Source organism: Mustela nivalis, assembly GCF_964662115.1.
Source record: "Mustela nivalis genome assembly, chromosome: 9".
Lineage (NCBI taxonomy): Eukaryota > Metazoa > Chordata > Mammalia > Carnivora > Mustelidae > Mustela > Mustela nivalis.
The window spans coordinates 119,274,927-119,292,949 of NC_139028.1; the positions used below are offsets into that span (position 1 = coordinate 119,274,927).

The 18,023-nt window shown below is 67.9% G+C and overlaps 1 protein-coding gene across 1 annotated transcript in view; it reads right to left on the minus strand.

The window, feature by feature from the left end:
* MUC5AC (mucin 5AC, oligomeric mucus/gel-forming) overlaps nt 1–17,445 on the minus strand; it is a 29,517-nt gene extending 12,072 nt beyond the window's left edge. The window contains exons 1-32 of the mRNA XM_082682476.1: nt 17,340–17,445; nt 16,018–16,089; nt 15,385–15,444; nt 14,874–15,135; nt 14,471–14,585; nt 14,116–14,206; nt 13,358–13,467; nt 13,028–13,241; nt 12,824–12,949; nt 12,540–12,657; nt 12,146–12,284; nt 11,845–11,955; nt 11,261–11,330; nt 11,046–11,183; nt 10,796–10,960; nt 10,454–10,548; nt 9,915–10,041; nt 9,486–9,741; nt 9,355–9,407; nt 8,930–9,030; nt 8,607–8,758; nt 8,334–8,472; nt 7,198–7,308; nt 6,928–7,107; nt 5,987–6,226; nt 5,662–5,818; nt 5,006–5,134; nt 4,646–4,808; nt 4,224–4,267; nt 3,947–4,135; nt 296–3,414; nt 54–209 (exon numbers count right to left, since the gene is read on the minus strand). Coding sequence (XP_082538602.1) covers nt 54–209; nt 296–3,414; nt 3,947–4,135; nt 4,224–4,267; nt 4,646–4,808; nt 5,006–5,134; nt 5,662–5,818; nt 5,987–6,226; nt 6,928–7,107; nt 7,198–7,308; nt 8,334–8,472; nt 8,607–8,758; nt 8,930–9,030; nt 9,355–9,407; nt 9,486–9,741; nt 9,915–10,041; nt 10,454–10,548; nt 10,796–10,960; nt 11,046–11,183; nt 11,261–11,330; nt 11,845–11,955; nt 12,146–12,284; nt 12,540–12,657; nt 12,824–12,949; nt 13,028–13,241; nt 13,358–13,467; nt 14,116–14,206; nt 14,471–14,585; nt 14,874–15,135; nt 15,385–15,444; nt 16,018–16,089; nt 17,340–17,412 — 7,275 coding nt within the window. The 5' untranslated portion in view covers nt 17,413–17,445. The remainder of the gene's footprint in view (nt 1–53; nt 210–295; nt 3,415–3,946; nt 4,136–4,223; nt 4,268–4,645; nt 4,809–5,005; nt 5,135–5,661; nt 5,819–5,986; nt 6,227–6,927; nt 7,108–7,197; nt 7,309–8,333; nt 8,473–8,606; nt 8,759–8,929; nt 9,031–9,354; nt 9,408–9,485; nt 9,742–9,914; nt 10,042–10,453; nt 10,549–10,795; nt 10,961–11,045; nt 11,184–11,260; nt 11,331–11,844; nt 11,956–12,145; nt 12,285–12,539; nt 12,658–12,823; nt 12,950–13,027; nt 13,242–13,357; nt 13,468–14,115; nt 14,207–14,470; nt 14,586–14,873; nt 15,136–15,384; nt 15,445–16,017; nt 16,090–17,339) is intronic.
* Nucleotides 17,446–18,023: the final 578 nt, after the last annotated feature.

Genomic DNA, 18,023 nt, shown 5'->3' on the forward strand with positions numbered 1-18,023 from the left:
CTGGCACCGTGGTTGGGCTAGTTGTTGGCACAGAGGTTGAACTGGTTTCTGACACATGTCTTGGGCTGGTTGTTGGCACCGTCGTTGAGCTGGTCTCTGGCACCGTGGTTGGGCTTGTTGTGGGCACAGAGGTTGAGTGGGTGTCTGTCACAGGTCTTGGACTGGTTGTTGGCACAGGGGTTGAGCTGGTCTCTGGCACCGTGGTTGGGCTAGTTGTTGGCACAGAGGTTGAACTGGTTTCTGACACAGGTCTTGGGCTGGTTGTTGGCACAGTGGTTGAGCTGGTCTCTGGCACCAAGGTTGGGCTGCTTGTTGGCAGAGAGGTTGAGTGGGAAGTCACCAGGTGGACGGTTGTCTCAGTTAGGCTGGTGGGGCTCATACTTGGGGTATGAGGCACTGTGACAGTTTTGTGCGTCGTGCAGTGCTCTGGGGGCTCACAGCACAACACCCGGACCTCATAGTTGAGGCACATCCCGACATTGCCTCCCTGGTCCCGGTTCCGGCACACCAGGCCCTTGCTGAGGTCGCACTGCACCACCTGGCCCAGCTTCTCGATGCTGACCTCGGGGTGGCTCTCGGCCCGGCACTCCAGCCGCGAGATGTATTCGGGCCGGCGGCAGATTTTCTCTCCCCTTCTCATGATGTTGCTGAAGCTTTCCACGTCTCCTCCGTGGGGTCCCGGGGACGGGAAGTCCACGTCAAACCACTTGGTCCACGTGCACCTTGGCTGGCAGGTGACAGTCACAGGAGGGGAGTGGGTTGCTTCAGGTGTGTGGACGGGGGTGGTGCTGGCTGTAGGAGCAGACGTCTTGCCAGTTGGTGTCACGGAGGTTGGGCTGGTCCATGACACAGTGGTTGCGCTGGTTGTTGGCACCGAGGTTAGGCTGCTTGCTGGCACGGTGGTTGAGCTTGTTTCTGGCACTGATGTTGGGCTGGTTGCTGGCACAGGGGTTGAGCTGGTCTCTGGCACCAAGGTAGGGCTGGTTGTTGGCACAGAGGTTGAACTGGTCTCTGGCACGGATCTTGGGCTGGTTGTTGGCACAGGCATTGAGCTGGTTTCTGACACAGGTCTTGGACTGGTTGTTGGCACAGGGGTTGAGCTGGTCTCTGGCACCGTGGTTGGGCTAGTTGTTGGCACAGAGGTTGAACTGGTTTCTGACACAGGTCTTGGGCTGGTTGTTGGCACAGTGGTTGAGCTGGTCTCTGGCACCAAGGTTGGGCTGCTTGTTGGCACAGAGGTTGAGTGGGAAGTCACCAGGTGGACGGTTGTCTCAGTTAGGCTGGTGGGGCTCATACTTGGGGTGTGAGGCACTGTGACAGTTTTGTGCGTCGTGCAGTGCTCTGGGGGCTCACAGCACAACACCCGGACCTCATAGTTGAGGCACATCCCGACATTGCCTCCCTGGTCCCGGTTCCGGCACACCAGGCCCTTGCTGAGGTCGCACTGCACCACCTGGCCCAGCTTCTCGATGCTGACCTCGGGGTGGCTCTCGGCCCGGCACTCCAGCCGCGAGATGTATTCGGGCTGGTGGCAGATTTTCTCTCCCCTTCTCATGATGTTGCTGAAGCTTTCCACGTCTCCTCCGTGGGGTCCCGGGGACGGGAAGTCCACGTCAAACCACTTGGTCCACGTGCACCTTGGCTGGCAGGAGACAGTCACAGGTGAGGATAGCCCATATGTGTTAGGTGTGGTGCTGGCTGCCGGGTGCACAGGTGCCGAGCTGGCAATGCCATGTTGTGTCGGCGACGAGGGAATTCCGGTGTTTCGAGTCAGCTGTGTTTGGGTCTCCGTGTCACTCGGGGTTGGGTGTGTGACCTCCGAAGAGCCGGCGTGTGGGGTGCTCGTACACACATCTACCTGTTCACAGCACTCGATGCGGATCGCGTAGTTGTAGCAGATTGGGGGAAGCTGGTTCTTGTTCAGGCAAAGCAGCCCCACATTCTTGTCACAGATCAGGTCCTGCCCCAACTCCTCGAGTGGGACGTTCGGGAAGAACTCTGCCCTGCACTCCACGTTGTTGGGCTTTGCACAGAATTTATAGCCTTTGGCTCTCAAATTAGGAAAAGTGTCAAAATCTCCACTGTTTATACCCGGCTCAGGGTAGCTGCTGTCGATCCAGTGGGTCCATGTGCACAACTGTTTCAAACAAGGCTCGTGTGTTGTTGAAATTGGCATCGGAGTCAGAGTCAAGAGAGTAGTTTTCTCCAGGGCAGGTGTAGGGGTGCCTGGTGGGGTCGTGGTGGTCCCCAGGGCAGGTGTAGGGGTACCTGGTGGGGTCGTGGTGGCCCCCGGAGCAGGTGTAGGGGTGCCTGGTGGGGTCGTGGTGGTCCCCGGGGCAGGTGTAGGGGTGCCTGGTGGGGTCGTGGTGGTCCCCGGGGCAGGTGTAGGGGTACCTGGTGGGGTCGTGGTGGTCCCCGGGGCAGGTGTAGGGGTGCCTGGTGGGGTCGTGGTGGTCCCCGGGGCAGGTGTAGGGGTACCTGGTGGGGTCGTGGTGGTCCCCGGGGCAGGTGTAGGGGTACCTGGTGGGGTCGTGGTGGTCCCCGGGGCAGGTGTAGGGGTGCCTGGTGGGGTCGTGGTGGTCCCCGGGGCAGGTGTAGGGGTGCCTGGTGGGGTCGTGGTGGTCCCCAGGGCAGTTGTAGGGGTACCTGGTGGGGTCGTGGTGGTCCCCGGGGCAGGTGTAGGGGTACCTGGTGGGGTCATGGTGGTCCCCGGGGCAGGTGTAGGGGTCCCCGGGGCAGGTGTAGGGGTACCTGGTGGGGTCGTGGTGGTCCCCGGGGCAGGTGTAGGGGTACCTGTGGTGGTTGTAGCAGTCGCTTGGACTGGTGCAGTAGCACCCGGAGCAGGTGTTTCACTAGTTGTGGAGAGAATGCTTGTGCCAGTTGCAGCGACCGTGGCTGGGGATATTTTGTGCTCTGTCGGCACAGATGAGACCCCGCTAACCTCTCGTGTGGGCCCTGTTTCTGTATTCCCTGAAGCTGCAGGAGGGGTGGTCTGGGCCGGACTGCTGGAGGGGGAGCAGGTCCGGGGGAAGCAGCACAGGATCCTGATCTGGTAGTTGTGGCAGAGCCCTGACGTCTGCTTGTGGTTGTAGCAGGTCAGGCCCACCGTCGGGCTGCACTCCACATGCTGCCCCAGGACTGGGAGCGGCACCCCGGGGGCCTCTTCAGCTTGGCACTCCACCTTCTCCGGCGCCGCGCAAACCTGGTACCCATGGGCGCGGAGGTTCTCCAGGGTGTCGAAGTCGCCGCTGTCGGTGCCTCGGCCCGGACGGCTGATGTCCAGCCACGGCGACCACTGACACTCCTCCCCACAGGCCTGGTGAGGCTGGACGGTGGTGCCGGGGGTTGTGCCCGTGGGCGCCGTGCTCTTGCCACAGTCGTGGCACGTGCGGGGCGGACGTGTTGAGCTCACGACTGAGGACAGAAGAGAAGGCGGAAGGGCTGAGTCTCGAGGGGTCCCGGGACCTCCCCTCATCCGCCGCCCCTGCCCCCCACCCACCAGCTGCTTGTGGCCTCGCCATGTCGATCTGTGCGGCTATCTCCACTCGCGACGGAGCTTGGCGGGGTGGGAGCACCAAGTCCCTTTGACACGTGTGGCACGGGGCGCATGTGCAGCCCTCAGCAGTTGAATGAGCTGGTGAGGGGCGCTCAGGTAGGGAAAGCCCGCTCCGCAGGCCCTGCGCAGGACCAGCCCTCCTACGGGAAGGTCCGATGAGGCTCTAGGGTGCCCCAGAGGAGGGAGAGGAGTCAGGGTGCCTGACACTCCGTGCACCTCCTCCCAGAGGCCGGCCTCCGCCCTCTGCCGGGGGCCCTAGTCCTGACTGTGCCCCTGAGCACAGCCGTCCTGCCAGGGGACGGGCTGAGCTGGCCCTTCCCAGGGACGGCAGGCTCCTGCCTTCTCGGGAGAGAGACAGCCCTGCACGGTGCCCCCGTGCGCCTGCCTTACCGGGTGCGGACGTGGAGAAGGAGAAGGTGGTTGGTGGGGCGGGGCTGGTGGCGCTGCAGGGGGAGACGCCCCGCTCGATGGTGCCGTTGGCGGAGCAGCGGGCAGAGAGGCACCCCCCTGTGCCGTCCGTCGTGTGGTAGATGACGTCCCCCGGTCGGAAGTGCCGTCCGTCGTAGATGCAGACACAGGCTGTGAGGACGAGCCCAGGCACGTCAGGGGCTGGGGGGAGGTGGGCACCCCAAGAATCCAGACCCCAGGAAGGCCCCCCGCCGCTCACCCTCAGAGTCGTAGGCACACTGCACGCCATTCTCGGTGCAAATGCTAGTGGCGGGAGGGAGGAAGTGAGCCGGGGGGGTGGGTGTAGGGCACCCCTGCCGCGCCGGGGTCACCCCGCAGCCCCGCCGGGGCACACGGAGCCCGAGGCCACACCCACTCCGGGAGCCCGTTCCGATCTCTGAGTGACGCAGGTGGGCGTCTGACACCCACACACCCCGGTGACTGTCTGACGGCCGTTTCCTCTCCGAGGCCTCTGCTCCACGTCATGACTCAGCTCCTGCTTCAATCCCACCCCCCGCCACCCGTCGGGCTGCCCACCCCCACTCTGCACCAGGGAGGCTCCCAGCCAGACCTCTGGACCTCAAGGCTGTGACACCACCCCCACCAGTCTGAAGGAGGAGGCCCCGTGGGCGTGCGGCTCACCAGGAGTGGCAGTTCTGGTCGGAGGGCACCACCGTGCCAGGCCGGTATGACTTGCCCCGGACGCGGCAGGGCAGTGGCGGGGGTGGGGTCGGGCACGTGGCCACACACTGCATCCGGTCCTCGTCGAAAATGGGGGCCGCAGGCGGGCACTTGGGGTAGCAGCCTGCGGTCCAGAGAGGCTGAGTGCCAGCCACACTGCCTGCCTGACCACCTCCCCACCGTGGCCTGGGCTCAGCCCCCCGCCCCAGGCCTCGCGCACGGCACAGTGGGCGCGTGGAGCTGTACCCACAAAGGCACCCTGAGGGGCTGGGACGTGTCCAGCCCAGCCAGAAGCCCCCAGACAGCATCCCCTGCCCTCACCTTCCAGGCCCGGCAGGTCGTGCAGACAGCGGCCGCCCGGGTTCCGGCACGTCCTCATGCAGGGCGCCCCGCACGGCTGGTAGTGCCACTCGCACTGGCCCTCGGGGTTGTAGTAGTCGCAGAACAGGGCTGCGGGCCAGCGGGCAGGCTCAGTGGGCCAGCTCCCACCCGGAGCGAGCCACCTGGCGGCCCCATGCAGAGTGCTGCCCTCGGGAAGACAGCCTCGGGGACCCACGCGGGCCTGGCAAGCTCCCCCTGCACCCTGACCTTCCCCCACATCTCATGGGCTGTTCTCAAGCCATTCCCTCCACTGTGCCTTCCAGACGGGGCCTCGAATGCCATGGTCAGAGGCAGCCGCAGGTCCCCTGGTTTCTCAGGGGTGCCATCCGTTGGGGTGGGGGCTCTGGCCGGAGCAGCTCCCTAGCGACACCCCAGTCCAGCCAGGTTCCGACAGCGTGGGAGGTAGGGGCTCTGTTAAGCCCTCTCAGTTCCAGATCGTTCTGCCACGTCTCCCCTGACCATACCCTCCACCACTCCCCCATTCCACCCAGCTTTCCACAGCCTCCCGTCCAGCCCATGGCTGACCTGCCTTGACCCCACACTCCTCTGCCCCTCCCCACGGCCCCTCCTCCCAACCACGTGTCGTGGACACTCACGGCAGGTGTCCGGGGTGCGCCAGGACACGCACACACCCACGTCGTGGCAGGCCTGCGCGTAGGCGGCCACGGCCGTGCAGAAACACTCACAGTCGCCCCCCGAGTCGCAGGCACACGCATCGCCCACGCAGGCCTCGTAGTACTTGGTGGGCTCCACCTGGCGGGGGAAAGAGGCTTCGGATTCGGGGGCTGGGGCTCCTGGGGGTCAGGCCCGTGGTATGTCCCAGCCTGGGGTGGCGTCCCCGAGAGCTCAGGGACAGCAGCTGACCACGGGCTGGTCTAAACGGCGGCCCCCAGCTGCTGTCCCCGGGGAAGGGCCACGTACGTGGGCATGGCAGGCGGTGAAGGTCGCGCTGTTGATGATGCTGCACTGCTTCTGGGCCCAGGACTTGCGGTATGGGTTGACAGTGCAGGGGTCGCGGGGAGCCGGGGCATCGGGGCAGGCCGGGGAGAACTTCCAGCTGTTGCCGAACTCCAGGGCGCTGCCCACCACGGACTGGCTGCGCGTGGTGAAGTCGTTGATGGCGTTGTCGTCGAAGTTCCCGCACAGCCCGCAGACCCGGCCCTGCAGACGGGGGGCGGCGGCACGGGGGGCTCAGGCATGTGCCGGAGGGGCCCGAGCTTCCTACCCTGCCTCCTGGGACCCCACTCGCTCCCCTGGGGCCCACGTCCACCCCCAGGAGGAGGGGTCCCCAAGTACACCTTCAGCATGTACGGCCCCACTCAGCCCACGGGGCCATGGTGGTGCCCCTCCCGGAGGAAAGGGAACAGGAGAGGCAGCACTGTAGGCTACGTGGTGTTCCCCAAAGACCAGCACAGGTCCTGACTCAGGACCCAGGAGCGTGGCCTCATGTGGAAATAGGGCCCCTGCCGATGGGGTCCAGCAGAGATGAGGGTGTCTTGGGTGGGGGTGGGCTGACGACACGGGGCCTGTGACCCTGAGGACATGTGGGCACACACAGGAGTGAGGACAGTTCCACGAGGCTGGACGGTCGCCTGGGGCCCAAGGAGCTGGAGGAGGCAGGTGGGGTCCTCCCCCAAAGCCCCCGGGGGAAGCGGGCCCCGGAACAGTTGGATGGGACTTCCAGGGTCCAGAACACGGGAAGGAGCCCCGCGTTTGTGAGGGTGTCCCGGGAGCCGCAAGACATGGCTCAGGCAGCGGAGGGCCTCCTGCCTGCCCGCTGACTCCCTCCTCTCCCGTCTGTCCTGCCACCCCGCACGGTCTGGGGCGAGAGCGGGCCCTCCGGGGGGGTGACGGGGGCCCACCTTGAACTCAGGGCTGAGTTTGAGGAAGATGCTGGTCTTCCTGTCCCACAGCAGCACCAGGCCGGCCGCAGTGTCCACCACCAGGTAGATGCCCATCTGGCGGACGGAGTAGGGGGGCTCCTGCCCCACGCCGCTCTCGGGCACCTCCACGCGGCCTTCACTCAGCCTCAGCTCGAAGCTCTGCGCAGAAGTGGTCGCTCAGGCCTGTGCCGGCTCGACTTCCCAGGCGTCCCTCCAGGGGGGCCCAGCCCTACCCGGCCGCCCGCTCACCCCCAGGAACAGCTTGATGGCCTTGGAGCAGGTGACGCCCGTGGTCCCGCAGGGGACGTTCTCAGAGACGACGCGGAAGGTCCCAGTGGTGTCATTGCCACGGCAGTGGTCCTGGGGAGAGGTGGGGGGTCGTCCTGCCGCTGGGGGCTGGGGTGCCCCGAGAGGTGGGGGGTCGTCCTGCCGCTGGGGGTGGGGGTGCCCCGAGAGGTGGGGGGGTCGTCCTGCCGCTGGGGGTGGGGGTACCCCGAGAGGTGGGGGGTCGTCCTGCCGCTGGGGGCTGGGGTGCCCCGAGAGGTGGGGGGGTCGTCCTGCCGCTGGGGGCTGGGGTGCCCCGAGAGGTGGGGGGGTCGTCCTGCCGCTGGGGGCTGGGGTGCCCCGAGAGGTGGGGGGGTCGTCCTGCCGCTGGGGGTGGGGGTACCCCGAGAGGTGGGGGGTCGTCCTGCCGCTGGGGGCTGGGGTGCCCCGAGAGGTGGGGGGTCGTCCTGCCGCTGGGGGCTGGGATACCCCGAGAGGTGGGGGGGTCATCCTGCCGCTGGGGGCTGGGGTGCCCCGAGAGGTGGGGGGTCGTCCTGCCGCTGGGGGCTGGGATACCCCGAGAGGTGGGGGGGTCATCCTGCCACTGGGGGCTGGGGTGCCCCGAGAGGGGGGGGTCGTCCTGCCGCTGGGGGCTGGGGTGCCCCGAGAGGGGGGGGTCGTCCTGCCGCTGGGGGCTGGGGTACCCCGAGAGGTGGGGGGGTCGTCCTGCCGCTGGGGGCTGGGGTGCCCCGAGAGGGGGGGGTCGTCCTGCCGCTGGGGGCTGGGGTGCCCCGAGAGGGGGGGGTCGTCCTGCCGCTGGGGGCTGGGGTGCCCCGAGAGGTGGGGGGTCATCCTGCCGCTGGGGGCTGGGATACCCCGAGAGGTGGGGGGGTCGTCCTGCCGCTGGGGGCTGGGGTGCCCCGAGAGGGGGGGGTCGTCCTGCCGCTGGGGGCTGGGGTACCCCGAGAGGTGGGGGGTCGTCCTGCCGCTGGGGGCTGGGGTGCCCCGAGAGGTGGGGGGTCGTCCTGCCGCTGGGGGCTGGGATACCCCAAGAGGTGGGGGCTTGTCCTGCCACTGGAGGCGGGGCCACAGGAAGACCAGGCAGCCCCCGGGACATGTACCTGAAGCAACGTGTACCCGCAGTCCCCGCTAAAGCTGTAACGCCTCCCATCGAAGGTGACATAGTGGCCATCCCCGTACACGGCGCAGGTGGCCAGGCAGGGCTCCTCTGTGCACCGCCACTTCCTGTTCTCGCAGGTGCTGGGGGCAGGGGGCACCAGTCAGGCCCGAGCTGGGCGTGGGGAATGGGGGTGGGGCAGGTCCCTGCAAGACCGTGGTCGGTCCTAGAGGCCGGGGTCCCACCCCCCACGGCAGGGAGCCCCCCCACCGCGTACCAAGTGTTGCAGCCCACCCGGATGGTCTGGCCGGGCAGGTAGCTGGCCTCGTTGTGCACGCAGGGGCAGTCCGTCGGAGCGACGCAGCGGCCCTCGCCGTCGGCCACCAGCCCGTCGGGACACACGCAGCCAGGCTCACACTGGGGGCTATACTGTGGGGCGCAGGGGACACGGCTCAGTGGGCTGGGGGTCGACCGCTGAGCCCCCACCACGGCCTGCACTGAGCCCAGGGAGCCCTCAGGCAGTGGTCTTCCCGGGACCACCCCGCGAGGGCACATGGGCTGATGCCCACGCGGTGTCGCCAGGCCATAAAGGGCACTCACACAGTCCATGTCCAGAGTGAAGCAGCTCTTCTGACAGCTGGCCCCGGAGGCCCCCGGCGTGGCGTTGCGACAGTCGAGGAAGACCATGGGCGGAGTGCAGACTGGGGGGTTAGAGGCTGCTCAGGGTCCCACCACCCACCGCCAGGCTGGCTCTGAGAGTCACGGCCGCACACGGCGTGTCCCAGCAGCCGAGTCTGTGCCGCCAGCCTGGGGCTCGGCCAGCGGGATGCACGTGCGTGTGTGCGGGGCGCGTGTGTCCCCAGTGTGTACCTGTGTTCATGGTGCATATGCGTGGCGTGCCTGGGGGCGCGGATCAGGCCAAAGAGGGAAACCCCCCACACCCAGCAGCCACACTGATGTGGGGGTCTGGCCGTCCACCCAGAAACTTGGAGATCACGAGCGCTCCTCCCTCCCCGGAGACTCACCTGGAGTGGGAACCTGGCCTCCGATGCAGGTCAGCGTGCCTTGTGTGCAGGTGCTGGGACAAGAGGGTGGTCAGAGGGTCTCCCCGGCCTAGCCGCCCTGCCCACCAGCCCCATCCAGGAGGGGCTCTTACCAGATGACTCCACGCTCATGAAGCGACTCCCCGTTGGGGACCACAGAGCCCTCGTGGTAGCAGGGACAGCTGGTGGCCGGCACGCACTTGCCCGCCTCGTCCAGGAATGTGCCGTTGGGGCAGGTGCAGCCATCCACGGGGACAAAGCTGATGCCACAGGTGATGTCCTCGTGGCTCCGGGCCCGGCAGGTGGGCTGGCAGGTGCTGATGCTGTATTGGTAGGTCAGCGACTTTGGGCAGGTGGCCATGGGCTTTGCTGCGGGACGCCAGGCAGGAGGAGGCAGTCAGGGCGGAGCGGCTGCCATCACCCGCCCCCGCCTCCCCCTGCCCCTGCGTCAGGGTCCCAGGCCGGGCACTCCAGCCCTCCAAGCCCCACCCGGGGACAGGAGCCCAGGAGCACGTGTTCTGCTGGGGAGTAGGGACACTCACTGCACACGCCGTCCCTCCAGCCGCGGAGCAGCACCCCCTTGCTCGCGCAGGCGTGCACGTAGGAGGACAGGGCGGCGCACAGGCAGTCTTCACTCTTCTCACAGTTACACGTGTCGAACATGCAGTTCTGGGGAAGGGGCCGTCGTCACCCACACGCCGTGAGCATCCCCCACACGGCCGCCCCGGCTCCGCTAGGACCCTCCCCGAGCCCGCACCTGGGGCCCCCACGCCCTCCGCAGACAAGCCCCCTCCAGGCGGGTGCTAGAAAGACAACAGCCCCTCCTCTCGGGGACCCGGCAGGGGCCAGCCCTTCCGGCCCTCGGACCCCAGAGCATCTTGGCCACCACTGATTTCTCATGTGGACTCCAGGGCCTGGTGGGCCACAAGCCCTCAGGGGTCGTCGACCCTATGCCTGGTTACAGGGCTGGAGGCACGGATGAGCTCTGGAGCTCAGGACCAGGCCGGACCCTGGAGAAGCCCCTGTCCCCGCGCCGAGGACAGCTGCGTGCGGAGCAGAGAGGCTGGTGGGTTTGCGTTACCGAGTAGAAGGTGCCCGGGTTCACGGCCACGTGGCACTGGGCGAAGGGGCCGCGGGGGTCGGTCAGCCGGGAGCACCAGCGCTGAGCGTACTTCTCTGCGGACAGAGCAACAAGGGCGGTCAGCAAGGCGGACAGTCGTCCCCTGCTGTGGCCAGCAGGCACGCCGGGACAGGTTTCCCCACCCCCACAACACACTGCTTCCTTCTTCCGGAAGTTTCCATGGCCACACTGGGAAACGCGTTGGTGAGTTGGCCCCTGAAGGCCTCCTCCAGGCCAGAGTGGATGTTGCGACCTGGGGTCACCGGCAACCGGGCAGGCCTGTGGCCGCGGGGACCCACATACCGTTCTCCACGCTGAGGGAGCAGGGGTCCTCGAAGCTGTTCTTGACGTTGGGGCAGGACGCCTGCGTCTTCCAGGTGTTGGCAAAGGCGGCGGCCGTGCCCTCCACCACGCCGCTGAGGGTCCGGAAGTCGTCGGCCTGGTTCCGGTTGAAGTTCCCGCACAGGCCTGCGGCGAGAGGCCGGCATGAGGCGCCGGGGGCCCCGGCTGCCGGGAGTGGGCTCCCGCTCCCAGGACGGGCGGCCCCTCTTACCGCAGGTGAGGCCGCGGAGCTCGGGCCCCAGCCTCACGAACACCTGCATGACGGGCACCAGCTGGATCGTGAGCTGCAGGCCCAGCTTGGTCTGAGCCACGATGAAGAAGGTGGACGGTCTGAAGAGCGTGACATTTGCTGTGGACACGGGGGACGAGGCCTCAGTGGGCTGGGAGGGCCGGGACCCTCCAAGGGGGCAGGCCCCACGTCCTTACCTGCCGAGACGGGCATCTGGGTGTAGATCTGGTTCACGAACACCTCCCCGCTGGCCTTGACCGTGACGACCTGAGAGCACAGGGAGGGAGCAGGTCAGGGTGGCCCCGGGACACGTGCCAGCGGGACCCCTGCCCCGGAGGGCCACGAGCTCCCACGAGGAGGGGCTGACGGAGGAGTCAAGTTCTGCCTCAGGCTCAGCTGGTCTGCCCACAATTCCCTGGAGGGCTGAGCATTCTCTCCGGTAAAAACCCAAGTGAATGTATGAAATAGGGAAGTTGGAAAAACAAAATAAAAATAAAACTAAACCGGGACAGGGGAAGTTGGCTCCAGTGAAGCCCTGGTCCCTCCCTCCAGGGCTGGTGGGGCGGGTGTGGAGGCCCCGGTGCCCCTCCCGGAGTGGTTCTGTCTGGGGACTCTCATGCAGAGGCCTGTGGGCCGGGAGGTCCTCAGCCCACATCCCGCTCACCCACCGCCATGCCAGGATCAAGGGCCTGGGCAGAGGTCACTTGCCATGAGGGACATAGACTCCCCTCAGCTGGCATCGGCTCTCACCGTGCCCCCCGACGCCCGGGTCTGCTCTCACCGTGTGCCCCCCATCCAGGCTCAGCGTCAGGCTCTTGAGGCACGTCTCAGTGTCCGTCAGGCCGCACCGCCGCAGCTCTCCCAGCACAGTGAAGACGCTGCTGTCACAGGGCTACAGACACAGGTCCTCACACTCTGCCCAAAGGCGCCCGCCCCCGGCCGCCTCTAACCCCTGGACACCCTGTGGGGTGGCGCCGGGAGCTGGGGCGCAGATGCAGCAGACCCAGCAGCCCGGGCAGGGGTGGGCCAGCTGCACGGCTGTGGCCCAAAGCTGCCGGGTAGGCACGAGGCCCAGGTCCCACCTTGGCCAGCACGTAACTGCAGTCCCCGTGCACCGTGTACTGCCTCTCGTCGAACGTGGAGATGTGGGCGCCCCCCAGCACCGCGCAGGTGCCTGGGCACGGCAGCTCCCGGCAACTCCACTGGCCTCTGGAGCAGGTGCTGTGGACAGTAGAGACCACGCGTGTGCCGCCCCTGGGGGCATCCAGCCCCAGCCTGTGCACTGGCCGGAGGACACAGGTCCGGCCCAGGCCCACCTGCATCCCCGCCTAGACCGGCGCCTGGCGGTGTCTGCGTAGAGAACCCTGGGCACGCCTGGGGTCCGCAGGAAGAGAGGACAGCCAGCCCTTGGGCCTCGGCCCTTGAGTCGTCCCAGGCCATGTCCAGGGTTGTAGGCGGGAGGGTCTGGGGTCCTACCAGTTTGTACAGTCTGTGGCGTAGCTGGTCCCCGGAGCATAGGTGGCCCCATTGTACACGCAAGGACACTGGGATGCTGGAATGCAGCCGGTCTGGCCGATGTCGTCGAGCACCGTCCCTGCAGAAGCAGGCAGGCCATGGACGGGGCAGGTGCCGGGCAGGGGCCACCCCTGAGCCAGTGGAGGGGACCCGACCTTGGGCCCAGGTCGCCCCGCCCTACAGGGGCTCCTCGGACCCAGGGGCTCAGCCTGCCTCTGTGGGATGCCCGGGGAGGCCCCTCTCACCCTCAGGGCAGAAGCAGCCGTCCACACAGTGGTCCTCGCAGAGCTGGGAGTGCTCCGGGTTGGAGCAGGTGTCGGCGCAGGGCGAGCCGCACTCCCGGTGCTGCATGCTGGGGGGGCAGGTCTGGGCTGTGGAGGGAGGACAGAGCCGCGTCATCGCTGGCCCCCAGCTCCCGGCTCAGGAGGGACAGCATGACGGGCACTCACGGCAGAGGTGGGGGCTCCTCCAGTCCGGGGGCAGCCCCCCGGCGTGGGCACACTGGCGCGCGTACTCGGCGAGCGTGGGGCAGATGCAGCGAGTGCGGTCCGCGTGCTCGCAGAGGCAGAGGTCTTGCCGGCAGGCCTGCACATAGCTGCCGGCGTCCAGCAGAGCTCGGCAGCCCGAGAACAGCTGGCCGGTCAGGATCTCCTCGCAGGGGCCCTGGGGGCAGAGCCGGGGGCACGCACTGAGTGCAGGCTCGGGACCCTCCCCCGGGCTCCGGGCCGCCAACCCCCCTCGCCCCCACAGGAGCAGGGCCCGTCCACGCCAGGGCTTACGGTGCCACGCCCACAGTCCGTCGGGGGCACGGGGACAGGGTCCTGACACTGCTCCGTGGGGCCGTCCATCTTCTGCAGATTCCCGTACTCGAGGGCCGTCAGCTTGACCCCTGCGGGAACACAACCCCAGGCCCCTGAGGCTCCTGAGGCTCCCCAAGGGGTCCGCACTGCCTCTCGTCCCCCAACCACCCTGCTGGGTGAAGAGGTGCTCAGGGAGTCTGAAAGTAAGCGGGGGACCACCCAAGTCATTCAGGGCTACGGGCAGAGGGCTGAGGCCTGAGGCTTCTCCAAGCCCGGGGAAGCATGCTGCCCAAAGGGCCGGAGAGTGACCCTGACCTCACCCAGCCCTTGGAGCCCAGCCAAGCCCGCACAGGGCCCCCCTGCCGACGACTGGGCAGGCGCGTCCCCCGGGGCTGCCAGCCCCATGCGGGTGAGCTTCCTCTGGGCTTCATGGGCCTGGCGAGGGGTCCTGGGGGTGGGGGACTCCAGTGGGTCACGTGAAACCTCCCTTCCTGGCAGCAGGAGGCCCAAGAAACCAGGAGAAGGTCTGCTTGGAGGCGGTGCTGAGGGTGCGGGGAGGTACGTGTGCACGCGTGCTGGGGACATGTCTGTGCCCGCGTGGGCGTGCACGCAGCTCTGCGTATGCATGTGCGTGTGCAAACCAGGGACACCTGACCCAAGGTTCTGGAAGTGCAGCCTTCCAGGGAGCACTGGGAAAGGAGTCCGGCTACCATGGGCAGCTGTGGGGAGGGGCTTACCATGGGAGAGAAACTCGTTGAACACAGGCTGACCATTGAAGTCTCCGCAGAGCCCACAGGTCTGGTTGGCGAACTTGGGGTCCAGCTCCAGCTGGAATGAGGCGCACATCAGATGCCTGGCCCCACAGGGACATGTCAGGCCCCACAGAGGTGCCACAGGCCGTGGACCCCTGCCTCCGACGCTCCAGGGTCTCCGTGACTGGAGAGATAGGCTCCCTGGCCCCCTCCTCACCAGCCCCAGGCAGTGGGGTCCGGCCGTCCCCCAGCCCCCACGCCCAGAGCACTTTCTTCCCTCTCTGGGGAGGCCGCTGGGCTGGCGACCCCCCCCCACCCCGGCCCTGCGCCCCGGCCTCACCAGGAGGCTGTCATCAGGGCTCCACATGAGGACGAGGCCCAGCTTGGCGTCCACCTTCAGGTAGCCGTTGCTGACCTCGATGAGGACCCCCGACTGGCTGAAGGGCGGCTGAGTTCTGTGGAGAGAGGGCCGGGCTGAGGCCCCGAGGCCACGCGGGACAGGGCTATGGGGGCCTAATCCCGGCCAGGGAGGGCCCCCGACGGCACGAATGTGACCGGAATGCTGGGCCACAGACAGCACCACGGGCACGAGAGGACAGGGGACCCCAGAGCTGCATGCTCACGGAGGAACTAGGAAGGGGGCCACTTCCCGGGGCAGGGAAAGAGCCTCAGGCCTCTGGGGGTGCGCTCAGGGGCCTGCCCGGGCATGACGCCATGTGCCCCCCACAACCACCTGGACTCACGGGCGGCCGTTAACCAGGATGGAGCCCTGGGTCAGCTGGATGACCGTGCCGTCGAGCTTCATGGTGACTGCAGTGACCGTGGTGGCGTTGGACTCCCCGCCGCGGCGCAGCTGCACGTTGAAGTCCTCGTACGCGGCGCCGCAGTGCGCGGACAGGACGTAGTTGCACCGGCCGGGGAAGCGGAAGACGTCGCCGTCGAAGGTCTTGTAGTGGAAGTCGCCCCAGGTGCTGCAGACGCGCCCGTTGTGCGCGGGGTTCCGGGCTGCGGGCCAAGGAGGGCCAGAGGCTGCCGGACTACGCCCCGGGCCGGGGACGCAGCTGCCCCGGGGTTGAGGGGTGCGGACGGCAGGGAGGAGCTGCTTGGACCCAGGCCCTCGGGGAGCGCAGCCTCTCTCCGGCACTGACCCCCCATCCACGAGGGGGGCGCAGCCTCTCTCCAGCACTTACCCCCCATCCACGAGGGGAGCGGGACCCCGTCCAGCCGCCCCCCAGCCTCACAGCCCCCTCTCACCTCGCACCACCGGGGCCGTCCTCAGAGGGGGCAGGAAGCTCATCCCGCGGAGTGGGTGGCCTGCGGGGACAGGGCGCGGGGTCACGCCGCCTGCACACACGGGGTCTCTGCTGACCCCGCCAAGCCTGCCGGCACCACGCCCAGCTGGGGCTGGAGCTGAGGCCCCACAGGCCCGCGACCTTCCCTCCGGGCCATCCCGAGCAGCTGCAAGCGCTCCGGCCCGGAACTCTGCCCGGAGGTCTTGCCCGGGGTCAAGTCAGTGCCCAGCGCCCAGGACGACCCCTTGGATGCTGAGGCCAAGCACAGACGAGCCTCCCTGAGGCCAGCCGGGGGGAGTGATCCTCTCCTAGGGCCACACACCCAGCGTGGCAGCACAGGTGTACCGGAGAGCCCCCCACCAGCCAAGGGGACACCTGTGGTGAAGGGACCGGGACTTGCGGGGAGACAGGAGGACGGAGCTCTGAGCTCGGGCCTCATCGACCTTCCTGTCTGAAGCGGCCGCAGGGACAGAAGGGGACTTCAGGGGCTGCAGGCAACGAACCAGGGCTGTGTGTTGGGGTGTCCTCCGGGCCCCCAAGTTCTGGCCCCGAGGGGCTGGGGCAGGACCGCACTAACAGGTGGGGGTCAACTCACCACCAAGCTCCTGGGGGACATGAAGTTCTGGGGACTTGTGGCTGTGTTCCACAGAGCTGCCCTGGGCCTGGCCTACGGGAAGAGCGAGGGCGCTGGGCCTGAGCCAGGAGACAGGGGACAGAGAGGGACGGGCCCCGGAAGGGCCCAGAACTGGTGGGGGTTCTCCCTGCACAGGGCTGGGGATGCGGGGGGAGTCTCTGTCCACGACGCCCGCACCAGGCTCACGCGCTGTACAAGCTTTCTCCCCGCTTGCCCCACGAGCACCACCATGGCGCCACCCCATGGCACCACCCACAGCCCTGCATTCCTCTACTATCCCCTTGTTCACGCGGGTTCTCCCTGCGGGGGGCCTGGGGCAGGGACGAATGTCTGCACGGACAGCCTGAGACGGTTGAAGCTGCGGGTCACCTGAGCACGTCAGGAGACAACCAGGGCCCCGGGCGAGGATGTGGGGGTGTGGAGTCGAGTGCGGTGGGGCTGCCTGGCCCTGCCCCTGACCTCGCAGGGGACAGTCCACACTCATCCGTGACGCAGGTGCCCCAGGAGCAGCCAGCAGAGACGGGCCCCACACACGGAGGCAGGAGGCCGGGACAGTAGGGTGCGGGCGCGCGCGCCGAGGTCCCCATGGTGCTGAGGGCCTCAGGAATGCTGTCCCCTTACCCAGGGCAGCTCCTCCAGGAGCACGCTGTCACCTGACAGCTGTGCAGGACCCAGCCATCTTCTGGGACACAGAGGCCGGGAGGTGCAAACCTGGGTGGGAGGGGCCTCGGGGGGTCCAGGAGCCTCTCCCCAGCGTCCCCACAGCGTGGACCTCTCGATCACACCCACTCCCCAAGGCTGAGGTCCCCTGGAGGGCCCTCTCAAGACCCAGACAGGGAAAATGAGCTGGTGACCTGGGGCGTGAGGGGTCCCAGGGCCCCGAGGACCGGCTCAGAGGAGGTCTGGTGGGGGCAGAGGCAGCAGGAAAGCAGCACAGATGGACGTGCCCGCCGGCCGGGGAGGCAGTTGGGGGCTTAGAGAGGCTGGGTTCCTCTCCCCCACCTCAGGGGAGCGGCTCAGCCTCAGAGGCCCCTCCCTGACGTGGGCCCCCGCAGCGTCCAAGGGACCCCCAAACCCACAAGCTGGCGCCCACAAGACAGCAAGGGGCAGGGCCGGGGTCCAGCCTGGGAACCGCTCACAGACAAGCCCAGCTTCCCCGGGGCTGGGGTCAGGCCGCGGAGCTGTCTGCCGCCCTCCCAGCCCCAGAGCCACCCCAGGAAGTGGGGGGCCCCTGGGCTGCCAGGTCAGGACCAGCCCTGGAAGCCGCTCAGTGGGAGCCTTACCTACGTGCTGGGCACAGGCCAGGGCGAGGGCCAGGGCCCAGAGCGGGGCCAGCATCCTGCTGGCGACACCCATCCTGCGGAGGGAGGGGAGAAGGCCCCGGGGGCAGCGTCTAAGGAAGGACCTGAGTGGGCAGGGTCCTTTTGTAGCCCCAGGAGCTGGCTCCGGCCCCAGTGGCTTCACGTGGGAGGGCGGGGCAGGTCCTGCTCTTCCCCTCACCCGGGTAAACAGTGGGCACCGGCTTGGAGCTGGCCAGCCGCCGGCGACAGGCAGAGATGGGCATAGCTGCCAGGTGGGGCTCGGCTTCCCGCGGGCCCCCCAGTCCTGGCCTGGGGGGACCCTCCTGCCGTGGCCCCCACCCCTGCAGCTTCGCTGCTTCTGTGGACCCTGACCCCACGGACTCCCCGGGGCTGCCGGGGCCTCGCTCTCTCGGGAGAGGCCTGGGGGCAGCATCCGCAGCGACAGGACCCAGCCCCACAGTACAGCCCCCAGCCTGGCACCGCCTCAGACCCTGACTGGGCTTCTGGTTCCGGTTCCTGGCTCCAGGCGGCAGCGGGCCCCGGGGCAACTTGAGTCACACATGGCCTCGTGGCCACCAGGGGTGAAAGTAGCCGTGCCCACTGACTTGCCCCCAAAAATCACCCCACCGGGTGGGCTGAGATGGCCCCATAGCGCAGCAAAGACCT